At 38.9% G+C, this 13,487-nt stretch overlaps 1 protein-coding gene across 3 annotated transcripts in view; it reads left to right on the top strand.

The window, feature by feature from the left end:
- Positions 1-12,985, top strand: part of CEP89 (centrosomal protein 89) — a 31,466-nt gene extending 18,481 nt beyond the window's left edge. For all 3 annotated transcript variants that reach the window (XM_068202518.1, XM_068202516.1, XM_068202517.1), the window contains 3 exons: positions 1,015-1,104; positions 5,623-5,792; positions 10,788-12,985. In XM_068202518.1, the coding sequence (XP_068058619.1) occupies positions 1,015-1,104; positions 5,623-5,792; positions 10,788-11,013 (486 nt within the window). In that variant the 3' untranslated portion in view covers positions 11,014-12,985. The remainder of the gene's footprint in view (positions 1-1,014; positions 1,105-5,622; positions 5,793-10,787) is intronic.
- The last annotated feature ends 502 nt before the right edge of the window (positions 12,986-13,487 follow it).

The raw sequence follows: 13,487 nt of genomic DNA on the forward strand, positions 1-13,487 counted from the left end.
GTCTGCAGTGGCACTTACCAAGTTTAAAAGATTTTTTTAACCTAGTTTTAGAAGTTGATGTCGAGCCACACATATTTAAAAATAGCACACAATCATAAAATTTTAATATTTGTTTTTGAGTCTTAAGGGTGAACTGTTTTGCTTGAAGTGATCTGTATGGTCTGTCTGCTGTGGATGCATATGCATATTATTGCTCCTTATTGGTTAGCAGTCATTTTGACAGGCTGAATGAGTTTTGGAGCAACTTCTGTTTAGTGGAAGTGCCTGGCATGGAGGTTTCTGGGCTTTTTGTAAGCCTACTTTGTTTCTTTTACAGGATACTGGGCACAATTTAAATTCTTCGTATTCATACTCTTGTCTTCAAATGGAATCTGAAATAATTTCACAAAACTTTGTTAAAATAAAGCTTCTTTTACTTGTTGTTCAGGTAGTAGACAAAGGTTGTCATCAGCATTGGATAAAAAGATACAGCGGTTAGTTCCTAATTCTAGAAGAGGAGCTATGGTGACACAGCTCAAATCCTTGTCCACTACAAACTGGACTTCAGGATTGTGAAACTGGGCGCAATAAATGTATCCTAGAAACTGGGAGAACTGATTCTTAGATCTCAATCTCTGGGATACCTGCTTTTAAATATTAATCATACCATAATAGAAATATCCTTGCCTGAATGCCTGCCAATTTCAAGGGCTTGTTTGAGAGCAGATTGCTAAATGTGACCTAAAGGATGAGTCTTGTGCTTAAAAATAGGATCCCCACCTATGCATACTTATATCTGCAGGAAAAAAAACACATAATTGGTTTGGTTTACAGTATATTTCATTTCAGAATAATACTGCTTCATAGTATTCAGTCAGTTGACAAATTATTAATGAGCCGTTATGAAAATAATTTCCAGGACTCTTTATCTATGTTGGTTCTTCAGAATGTTGGAGTTCAAAATGGAATTGCAGTGTCTGCCCTGACAAACAAACAGAGTGGTTACATGTAGCTTTTTTTACTGCATGGTTGCAGGCCAGATGTTTGGAAAATGAGAATCATGGTGTTCTCAAGAAAATTATAGAAGGCAGTCTGCGCTTAGGAAGATTGGAAGAAAAAGTTAAGGTAAGCAGTGTTTCTAAGCTAAACATCTAGTGTGAAATGTTTGGTGTTTTTTAGTGAGAAAAGTAGTTAATCTCTGGCAATGTTTTTATGAAAGATTTATGTATGCATTATCTTTAAAAGTTTTGAAAAAACAAAACAGATCATCCTAATTTTCACTAGTGTCTTCTTCCATTGTATTTGTGCATTGCATATCTGCCAGGTCATCATTACTTGGAGAATTATGACTAGTTGTAATAATATTTAAAGATATTTGTATTTCATTTTTTGTTCTCTTGTAACCCAAGAGTTCTGTCTTCTACTTTTTTGAGGCTGTACCACTCCTTCAACTTGAAGTCCATTACCATTTGATAAGAATGAAAATGTTATCTCAGGTGTACAGTTTTCATCAAGTACTTTCTTGTGACCATAGGGTAGAAGGTTGAGAAACTCAGAGGATGTTCAAACATTCAGCCTAGCTAGAGAATACATTATAAGTTATCTTTACAACTTTCTAAAGAAATAAAAAGCACAGTATGTAATTGCAATATAACAGTGAAATAAATTTGAAACATTTCTGTTTCAGCATCTTTGGTGCTACCATGATTATTTTTATTGTAATCTTAAAAAAAGAAAGGAGAAAGATAGCTGCTATATTGGTTTCTATGTCTAGAAAATAATGTATATATTATTTTCAAAAGCTGTTTTATATTAAGTTTGTTCAGTTTATCTTAAAGCAGAGTGTCTCCATATTATACTTTGCCAGTCAAGACCTCCACTGCTATTCCTGCATCAAATGACACAAATGTGCACCATCCCTATGTTAATGGAGACCATCTCCTTCTGCACTTTCATTGTAAGGATCAACACGGCATAGAAATTAGCAACAAAGAAAATAAATGAAATTGTCAGTTCAAGAGAGAGCAGTAAGCTGAAAAACAGCTTGCATTTGCAAGGAGCCCTTCATAAAATACCTGAATGCACGAAACACTACTGTAAAAGATTTACCTAATTATATTAAGACAGCCATCAAATATTTTTAGCTTTTTTCACCATCACTCATGTCTAGCTCCCCTACTAAGACAGTGGTTTGTATTCTTGTTAAATGTGGATCTTCTGCAATGTAATAGATCTGTGACTGCTGTAAGGGATAGAGAAGAGGTTGGCATAAAATTAAGAACATTTACATGTAGTGAATTCTAAGTGTAAAACCAGTACTGGCGAAAGGACGGGCAAGGACAACCTCCATACTTCGCTGGATGCAGGAGGAAATACATTAACTTAGGATGAGGAGAAGGCAGAGGTACTTAACCCCATCTTTTTCTCAGTTTTCAGCAGTAAGGCAGGTTGCTCTCGGGACAGCTGGCCTCCTGAGCTGGGAGATGGGAAAAGGGAGCCCCCTGGAGAATAGCCCCCCATAATCTAGGAGGAAGCAGTCAGAGCCGTGCGAAACCATTTAGATGCTTACAAGTCTATGGGCCCAGAGGGGATCCACCCCAGGGTGATGAGGGAGCTGGCACATGAGCTTGTTATCAGTCCTGGCTCACCAGGCAGGTCTCAGAGGACTGGAGGTGCCAGTGTGAAGCCCATCCACAAAAAGGACTGGAAGGAGGCTCTGGGAAACTCCAGACCTGTCAGCCTGACCTCAGTGCCTGGCAAGATTGTGGAACAGATCATCCTGAGTGCCATCACATGGCACCTACAGGATGGCCAGGGAATCAGAGCCAGCCAGCGTGGGCTTAGGAGGGGCAGGACCTGCCTGACCAACCTGATTTCCTTGTATGACCAGGTGACCTGCCTGGTGGATGAGGGAAGGCTGTGGATGTGTCTATCTGAACTCCAGCAAGGCCTTTGACACTGTCTCCCACAGCACACTCCTGGAAGAGCTGCAGCCCACGGCTGGGACAGGAGCACTCTGTTCTGTGTTCAGAACTGGCTGGATGGCCAGCCCAGAGAGTGCTGGTGAGCGGTGCTGCATCCAGCTGGGGCCAGGCACCAGGGGTTTCCCTCAGGGGTCTGGGGCAATGATCAGTCCTGTTCAATATCCTCCTCATTGATGGTCTGGATGAGGAGATTGAGTCTACCATCAGTAAATTTGCAGATGACACCAAGCTGGGAGCATATGTTGGCCTGCTGGAGGGTAGGAGGGCTCTGCAGAGCGACCTGGACAGGCTGAGTCCAGGAATAGATTAATATCCCCAGGAAAATTGGTTATATGTCTCAGGCATTCTGAGCCTGCTGAATAGAACCTGTCTTTCCATGATTGCAACAAAATCATCTATTTCCAAGATCTCTGTGACAAACCCAGGAGCTAAGGGCCTCCTAAGGAGACTAGCCAGCATGGCAGCATAGTGTATACCCTGACCCAAAAAAATCATATATGCATATTTCTTCTATGTCATCTTCAGTCTGCTTTACTGTCTCTACCACCTGGGAGTGAATTATGTCCTTTTTAGTACCAGACCTGCATCCATAATCATTCCTCATCCTGCTTGCTATGTACATGGAGTGCCATGGCCAGCTTTAGAGGAGAATATTATGACTTCCAGCTATGTGTTCACATACTCTTCCTGAAAACTGTCATCTCCACCAGTCTGTTTGCTGCTACCTGCTTCACTTCAAAGAACAGTAATAGGTTATCTTGAACAATTCAAAGGTGTGAAGGATCTATAAATACCAGCAGTTGCATGTGTCAGTGTGCCCAGGACCATCCCAACCTGCCCAGGCTGCATTTACAGACTTAATTATAATTCATCCATAGAGACAAGATCAGAACAATTTATCACTCATACCTAGTTTCAGACTATAATCATAGGCCCATAAGAAAAAGGTGCACGTTTTCCCTCTGATTTTACAGCCATTCTGCACATGGAACTCAGCTTCAGTTGGCAAAGGTAGAACAGGAGTGAAGAGCCAGCAGAGGCAGCTGTGGGCTATGGAGGGGCCAGAGGTCTGAAGCATCTCAGGCAGAGTGCAGCTCAAAACACAAACCTCAGCTTGAAACACACACCACCCTGTAGCTGGATGGTCAGTGAGCACGTGATGGAAAACGGGGTTTCACCAGCCTTCCTCGTGATAAAGTCGAGAGAAGAGGTTTGCTCTTGTTCTTTGAAATTATTATGGGCATCTGATCTACAGAGGGCATTTCAGGTCTCACACCTGGCTGGACCTGGCAAGTGCTGGGGCTTTTACTGACAGAGGGGAAGGTTCAGCTGTTTCCCTATACTCTGCACTTCTTCTAGGCTGGCTCTCTGCAACCTTCTGTTCAGAAGGAACTTGTTTACTTTTAGCCTTCCATAACATTACTCTGCATCTTGAAGGCTTCTCTGGGAATCTGAAAAGTTGAGTGATGTTGCTGGTTAACTTGCAAGCTTCTTATTCTTCTATTAGAACTGCCAGGGAAAAGTTAGGATAAAAATCCTATGTAAGTCAGCCTTAAATATTGAATTAGTAATATTCTAGGTGAATATTATATGTTGTTATCCTATTACCTCTAGAAAATTAAACTTCACAAAGACACATTTAGCAAGTGCTAAAAAGGAAACAGTTTGTGGGAAGGATTATATAGCCTTATATACAGCGTGTCTAAAAATGCCTTTTTTTAAATTTCTCCAAAAGGCAAACTTAAGTCTTTCTCCCGTGATTCAGATGTAGATAAAACCTTAGTGATTAGCACCTGAAATAAAACTTTATATTGGCAAGACAAAAATAGCAGTATTTTCAAAGGTTCACTACATTAGTTTACAGTTTTATTAAAGGAGGTGTTTCTATCCCAAAACTCTGTTCTGTAGCTTGTAGGAAACATCACAATCTGCAGAGAAAAATAAGAGTTTTAGCATTCTGTTTCTAATTATGAGAAAAAATAAGTTAATACTGGATTTTGGTATTGTCAAGAGCAGCCGCATCTAGAAATGTGTAACAATGCACAAAGCAGTTTTCAGTTTCTTGTGTGCTTATGCAGTTTAGTGGGGATGTTATTTCAGAAAGCAGTTACTTTGTACAAAAATAATTTCTTACTTTTGAGATGAGACCAGTCATTAGTTATCATTTAGTTATTACAGCCATTAATCAAAAAATCACTTGTGCTTCACTGAACAAGAGGACTGTTACATGAAGCAGCAAGCAAAGGTATTCTTCCTGTTAGTATTAAGATTAAACATCTAACAAAACAGAAACACTTTTTCATGGTGTGTACTGATAAGTATGACTGTTCAGCAAGTGGTAAGCAACATGTGCTAGTGTAGCTTTGTATCTTGGAACACAAACCTTTTTTGCAGGTAATTGTGTTTACCGTAAAACAAGCATAAGGTATGGTATTCATTGTACACTGTACGAGTTTTATATGCAGAACAAAATGAAGTGTGATACCTTCAACTTAACAAATAGGTTAAAAAATCCCATAGTGCAACCTACCTGGCATAATTAAGCAAGGCAGCATTGATGTAAAGATTCAACTGAAAATCTCTAACTCTTTTGCTGGTAATGACTTGTCCTTATTTCTCCTATAATCACCCTTTTTCCTATTAACTTTAACCCTTACAGGTATATAAAAAGAAAGCAGCTGGGAAGCTTGGAGATATTAATCTCAGGATGACTGAGCAGGAGAAACAATTTGAAAGGAAGACTGCTCAGTATGAGGAAGAAAAGAAGCACCTGCAGCGTCTGCTGCAAGACAAACAGGAAACCCTCAATGAAGTGCTGCAGCAAAACAGGTGAGTGGGGCACAGGCAGGAGCCAGCCAGGCAGGGCAGACAGGTAAGGGACAAGGGAAAGCACCTGCACACAGCCACCAGCAGAGTCTCCTGTGGTATGTTCTGAAAATGAAAATGCTGAAGCCCTGCTCATGATTCCCAGCTCTCGGAAAGGTCTTTGGAAGGAGGAATTTATTCTATATGGCTACTGCTGTTCTTAAGACTTCTTAAGAAGGATATCAGTCTGAGAAGGATGTCAGTCTGTGTGAATCTTTGATAATTTGAAAGGATTCTATAAATCAAAATATGTGTTGATTTATTTTAACAGCACCTTCTGCTAAAGGCTGAACACTTTGCCATTCATACCCCTCAACAGTTTTCAGAATAGTAGGAAATTAAGGGAATCTAATGAGTACACCAAAGATCTGTTTTCTTTTGAATCTTACTGATCTGTTAACACGTGACTTAGACTGGCTATGTGCAAAATAAAGAGAAGAAAATGTAACAGATTTATAGAAGATTATGACTGCAGTGTTGAGATATCCTTTAAATATAGAGTCCTTTAGAGGTATTTTTCCCTCTGATAGTGGAAAGCTTCATAGCACATTTACATTATCAGCATAAAAGAAAAACAGTTTCGGTTTACAACTGAAGAAAAGTAATAAGCAGTCATTTCTTGAGTCATCACTGTATTGTGAAATAATAGATTTAAATAGATTTCATCAGACAGTACAAAAACAGGGCTTGGTATCATCTACCTTATATCACTGCAGACCTTCTCAGTTACTTTATACAGTGCAATTAAACAGGTGTAAGTAGCAGAGTTGTACAATGAACATTCCATTAATCTCTGAAATTTGCATTAAAAACCAGATTGAACTGATCCACATTTCTCTGGAAATATTTATTTAGGATTTTAAACTAATTAAATGACTTTCATATGTCTGGGCTCATGTTACAATTTTTTACTGTAGAGAACAACAATTAAGTAAAAAGGTTTTTTTTTTCAAAGTAGGACAGAGGTCCCACAATATGAAGTCCCACAATATGGATAATTCAAAATTTACCCTTCTAGCCCCAAAGTAGATAAATTAAATGAAGTAACCCAGATGTATAAAATAATTAATTACACTTTGCATACAGTATACTAAATCACTTTTACCTTTTCAGTCAAAATTAATTCATTTTTTCTTCAGTAAACACACACAATTAATACTTGCAGCGACCTTTTAAGAAACAGGATCTGCACCTGGAACTACACCACTGTAGTCCATTTAACTATATGATAATGGAGAAAAGTGGTTTATGGAAACAAGCCCAAGATTAACCCCATCAAGATATGTCTTTCATTTCTGTAGTCTCCAGCATTATTGAATGGTGTAATGAGTGACTGCTTTTTTTTCTGGTGGTAGTTAAATCTTAACAGTAATTACTGGAATATAATATAATGAACACAACTCTAAAAGTAAAAAAGAATTTTTGCTATCATCTTCCAAGTAGTATTTTGGTTAACCTCATGATTCACTATTTTCCTTTGATTACTATATAAAAAATGTAGATTTAAAAAATTTAAATGTTACTGGGAAGCCAGCTGAATTCTACACCTATATAGGAAATAATAAGTTTTTATGCTTATGAAATAAATTCAATAAAACCAACCAACACCATGGCTGGTACTGTTCATGTGAACTAGTTTCTCCATATTCCATTATTCTTCTCAAGTACTGCAATACAAAGTAGTTTCTCAAGGTAATCCAAATATGTATCTGCTCTTTTATGCCTATCAGCCAGAAATTAAACATGTATTTTGGTCTCCTTTGTGTATTTACGATTTTACAAGGTTTATTATTTTCTCTCTCCCTTCACAGATTCACAGGAGTAAGGAGGGGAAAATTATTTGTAGTTCAGATGTTGCTCATCAGCTATAGCTTGGCAACTAAAGTCAGTAGTGCTAGGAGAGTACCAAACATTTAAACTTATTTTGACTAGCTGTGTTTACAGAGTAGATTTCTAGTCCAGAATACAGTCCAGCTGATAGTATTTCTGTGCAAAATGCCTACATAGACATCAAGATAAGTGCATACAATAAATATTTATTCTCTAATTTCTAATTTATTCTCCAATTTCACTGTTAGATAATGAAAATCAGAGTAGCATGCAACATTTTAAGCAGAAAAGCCAGTTTACTTTAAAATCTAGCAGAAGGTGTGATGAATCACTGTTAGCAAGTGAAGACAGAAAACTATTTCACATCATTTATTTTGCTCTTGCATTTAGTTTAATAATATAGAGTCAGGAAACTGGGACAAGTCTGACTTAGCTACCACCATGAAATTCTTTCTCATAAAAGCATACTATACCTGTTGTTGCTGGTAAGTTTTCTTGAAAAGCAAAGCGAAATCCCACGTCAGATCTGGAAAGAGCAGCGTGCTTTCAGTGAGCCCCTGCACTGGGATAAGCAGCCCCATGTGATGAAGCTGAAGAGGAGCACAGCAGCCTGGGTGGTGGCAGGTCACAGCGCCCTGCACAGCCCCTGTGTGCCCAGGGCAGAGTAGCTGCAGTCACAGCATGGCCACAAGGAATGCCTGTGGAGACAGGGATGTATTCATGTGCTGCTTCTGTCGTTCTGTTTTTAACAAGTGTACTCCAAACTAGCATGGGCTTTCATCAAACATAACAGACATGGCTTGCCTTTGAAATTTTCTCCCCTCCTGCATTATTTCACCTCTTAACAAAAATCAGGAGTTCCACTACTTACCCATTGCATCCAAGGGGTGAGAATTTTTCTACTTGGTTTTCAAAAAGAAACAGGCAGATTTTCCTTCCTGGAAGCTGCTCTTTAGAGCCTTATCGGTAATTACAGCCTTTGCTAGACAATATTGCAAATTCCCAGCAACCTTTAATGAGAAAGCAGTAGCATTTTGTTTTTCAGGCAGCTGATAATGACATCTTTATTAGTCACTGAGTAACCTTAAGAGATACCAATATCACAACCTTTCCTTAAATAAGAGGTTTGAGATATAAACAAAGTTCATTATGTGATCCTAGGGTAAAAAAGCAGGTTCATAAATGTTTCCAGTCTTATTTGACAGGTCATAGACTTTATTTTTTTTTTTTTGGTCAAAGTTTATTTCATAAGACTTCTGCAGAGAAACAGTACCTCAAGGTACTTACGGGTGCTGTGCTTTGAATGCAGAATGTAAATTTGAAATGCATTAAACTGTCCTTGGAGGAGGATCAACAGCAGAAAAGCTTTGCAATTGTGCATAGGAAAAGGGGAGGAGCTGTCTTATCTGTGAGGTGACATACAAAACTATAACCATAATAAAAACCTTTGTGATAAGGAATATATAAATAAACTGTCACAGGATAGATGAAAATGAATTCTTGAGCCAGCCCAAATAAATTTCTGAGATTTAAGGCTGAATTAATTTAGTGCAATGAGGGCATGTCTTTTTTAAAGAACAATCTTTCAGAATCTACTTCTAGTATTTTTTTCTTCCTCAAACATCAGTGGGGCACTGGGATTTTGCTTACTCTCAACAAGTTAAAATATCCTACATTTTGGCTAGGTGAGGGGTTGAATGAAGTTTTTATTTTTACTTATTTAATTAATAATAGCCTACATTAATAAGAAATTAATTTAATGCCTTTTTTCTAAAGACATCTGGAAGCAGCATATTTATCTAGCTTTAAATGCCACGTGGCAAAACTTGTGTTTGAAGAGGCAAACCAGCTGTAGAGACAAGGAAATTTTGGTGTTGAGAAAGATGTACAGAGCATCAGCAGCTGTAGCAACCAAGCTGCTCTGTAATCCAAATTCCTTAAGGGAAGGGAGGTTGTGACTAGCAAAAAGACACCCTCTCCCCAGCCAACTCTACTGAGTGCATTTTTAAATTTCAATCAGGTCAAAATTTTCAAACAAAATCCTCTTGTGTAACTACAGTTGGGATGCTACTGCTTCTTCTCAGATGCTGACCTGGGAAACAGCTGAACTGTGAAGCAGCAGGTTGTGCCACGCTGCAGAGCCTTAGCTGGGACTGCAGCGTGCTGTGTGTGCAGCAGGGGCAGCTGCACTGCCCTGTCTTGGCAGCAGTGTGCTCTGACTGCTCATTCCAAAGCCAGGTCAGTCAGCACTCTCTGGCTCTGCATCTCTGGCTCTGTTTAAAAATTTGTCCTCCAAGAAGAGTTCAGATTCACAAAATGACTGGGTTGGAAGAGACCTTCAAGATCATTGAGTCCAACCCAGCCCCAACACCTCAAATAAACCCTGGCACCCAGTGCCACATCCAGGCTTTGTTAAACACATCAGGGATGGTGACTCCGCCACCTCCCTGGGCAGGCCATGCCAGAAGTTTATCACCCTTTCTGTGAAAAACATTTTCCTAATATCCAACAGATACTGCCCCTGACACAGCTTGAGACTGTGTCCTCTGGTTCTGTATTAAAATATGTATGCTTACTTTCCACGCATCAGCTATGCTTTCCACATCAATCGATCTTCATTTCCTTATTATTTTCTATTTTGACATACACTAGGAGTCAAAGGAAACTCAAGCTCCTGGGCTTTGTCTACCTTCTAAGTTGATACCACTTTTGTTTGGCTCCCACAAAGATGCATCAGCTGAGCACAGAGTCTGACACTGATCAGACCCTTTGGGCTCGGAGGGGTGAGCACAGTGCTCTGGGCAGAAGGGCAGTGCTACGTGGGAAGCAGAGCTGTGCTCACCAGGAAGCCTGAGTCAGTGGAGAGTGGTAGTCACAGTATTTGGGTCTCACATGCACTGCTGTGTGCACACTTAATCCAACTTGTTACATAATGGGTAGTTTTACATGGGTAGTTTTCCGGTCATATCCTATTTAGCGTTACATTTACTGAAAAAAAATGAATTAATTTCAATCAGGCAATTTGAAGCACCTAAATACAGGCCATTTCTAATTTGCTTATCCACATAGTGTAATTCTGCACTGCTGAAACATTGTTAAAGTTAGGATTTCTCTTCATTTTTTTCCTAGGAAAACAGAAGGGGAACTTGAAATCATGTGGGAATCCACAGCAAAAGAGAACAGGAGAATGAGAGATCTCTTACAGAAGTCCCTGAGGAAGAACAATGCCTGGAGTGCTGTCACAGTTCTTGAACCACACTCTCAGAAGGACCTAGTTTATGGACATGATTTTAGCTATTGTGATGTGAAAACTTCATCCCCTACTGAAAATGAAATTCAGCAAGAATGTCAGTGATAAGAATCTGCATCTCATCCAAGAAGAAAACTTGGTGCCTGAATTTGACTTTTTCAGCAGCACAAGGTGTAATGGAATGTTTGCTGTCTTCAATATTAGTGGACTTTTAAGGTCATCAAAATGACAGCAGCACATTCTCTACTTGTACTGTGAATAATGTAAATCTAGTCTATAATATTACTTTGTTACTTGAAGCAAAGGCTATTAATTCTTAAGACAAAATGTGGTACAACCTTAAGTTAACATGTAAAAGACAAGTAACTAGTTAACAGGATAAACAGCTGGTAAGCTTGGTGTTCAGCACAGACACACCATGCCACAAAACTAGTGAGCAGCAAGACAGTGCTTGTTAAAATTAAAAGGACAAGTTTCAGTAAATTCTCCCTAAAATGCCAGATGGAGTATGATCCAAAAAGTGTGGCTTGTACTTTTTCTCATGAGGAAGCATCTTGACTTCCTAAGATGCAAGGATGTCCTTATACTAGATTGTATGCCAAAAATCTTGTCATCTCAAGGACAGAGAAAAATTTGACTGTGAAGCAAAACTGAAACATCCTCATGACAGCTGCTGGTGCCTGAACTGTCCAGTGTGTAGATTTACAGGATCCCTGTAGGTGTTAGGAAGCTCCTACCATGGGTTTGCCAAGGGGAGGAGCTGCCAGCACAGCATGCAGCTCTCCTCCACATTGTTTTGTTCATCCTGCTTCAGACTCGGTGGCTTCAAAAGCCACCCAGAGTATTCTCTGAAGCAGGGCTTGTTGTATATGCCTTTAGATGATTGACCTGTATTTGTCTTAGCTTTCAGATATGTTGATTTTCACAATATTGCACATCAACTTTCTAGTAGTATGTATTACTGTGATATGGCTTTATTTTGGATTTACATATAACTTGCTGGATGAGCTTTTTGGTTTTGTTTCATTTTCATAACAAAACACAAATGGTACCAGAATATTGTAACAATACAAAAAACATAGTTGTGTAGTATTAGAAATAATGAAGAATTTCAATGACTTTGATCAAAGTTAGCAAAAAGAGCAGAAAACCAAGTTAAAATACTAAAAGAAATACATCATTTTTATGTTTAGAAAGGTTCCTGCAGCGTTTTCCTTCATGGTAAGGCCATGACTCAGAAGAATGGCTTTGTTCAGGAGACGGTGGGGACAGCACTTGCTATCACACCATGATGTTCAGGGACAGGCAGATGTACAGCTTTCAAAGCCAGATTCTACAGTACAGTGCAAAGCTAAAAAATCCAGGCTTTCAGAGCACTGTCAGAACCTCAGTGCACTCAGGTACTGCCCTGATTATAGGAAAGCACCAAAGTAACTAAGTCATGTATATGCAGGCAAGATTTTAGGATGTACTTTAATTAGTTCCCTATAATAGGAATAACACGAGTGCAACACTCTTAGCAGTTCATCAAGATACAACTTCAGCATGCCAGAGTCTTTTAGACACTGATTAACAGAACTACTCTCTAACAGCACACTATCTTTTGGCCTCTGCCCAGAGGCTTAACAAGAACTACACCTTTGAATCCTTTCACTCTCCTGGCTTTTTCAAATTGATTATTTTAGGACTCCATGCCTCAGCATAACAACCAGAAACTATTTGTAAGCACAGTCTTAAATAACTTCATTAATATGTGAAATTGTCATGGGGATGGTCTATTACTAAACCAGTCCTGTCTCGTATGTTCCTTGAATTTGAAAAAAAAAAACTAATTTGAAATGTCAGGTCTGAAAGACCTCTTCAGATCAGTTAGACAGGCATACACACTCCTCTGGTTTCCACACAAGCTCCAATCTGCAGGTGTGCAGACTTTGGAAGAGCATGGAACATGGCCATACCCTCAGCTTTTCACCTTTTTAAAGGCAGGTTTGGAAAATGAAGTCCTTCCTGTCATATTTTTAATATAAGCATTTCTGAATATGCAAATACAATCTCAGAACTGATTAATTATTTACAATATTACCCTCATCTGGGTTTAATTGCCCTTTTGAGTATGTTCTAAGAGTTTGTAAAAATCAGCAGCTTCACAAGGAAAAGCTATTGGTAATTCCTTAGAAACAGAAGCAAGATTTTCAAAACTCTCAATGTTGGCCTAACTGCTTTCCACTGAAGTGACCTGGCAGTGTCTTAGAACTGTACTTTTGCCACACCTGCTGCCCTTTTTCACAGCTCTTGTTTTAGAGTAGGTTTTAATACATTTAATACATGGTTCAAAGGGCAGCACCTTGACAGTGGCACTCTTAAGGCTTTGTTCAGAAATGCTACACTTTGCCATTTGCATATCATTAAAATATTACATTAAACTTTAAATAAACTAACAGTTAATTAAATCCCTGGGTGATTCTCCATACTCAGTTTCCACAGGAAGAAAACTGATAAAAAGTTACGTCCCATGGATGAAAAAGTCTTTCTGTGGCTCAGGAACACTTTTTTGGCATGACAAAAATCCTGTTACAGGT

The sequence above is a fragment of the Anomalospiza imberbis genome, chromosome 12, assembly GCF_031753505.1.
Source record: "Anomalospiza imberbis isolate Cuckoo-Finch-1a 21T00152 chromosome 12, ASM3175350v1, whole genome shotgun sequence".
Lineage (NCBI taxonomy): Eukaryota > Metazoa > Chordata > Aves > Passeriformes > Viduidae > Anomalospiza > Anomalospiza imberbis.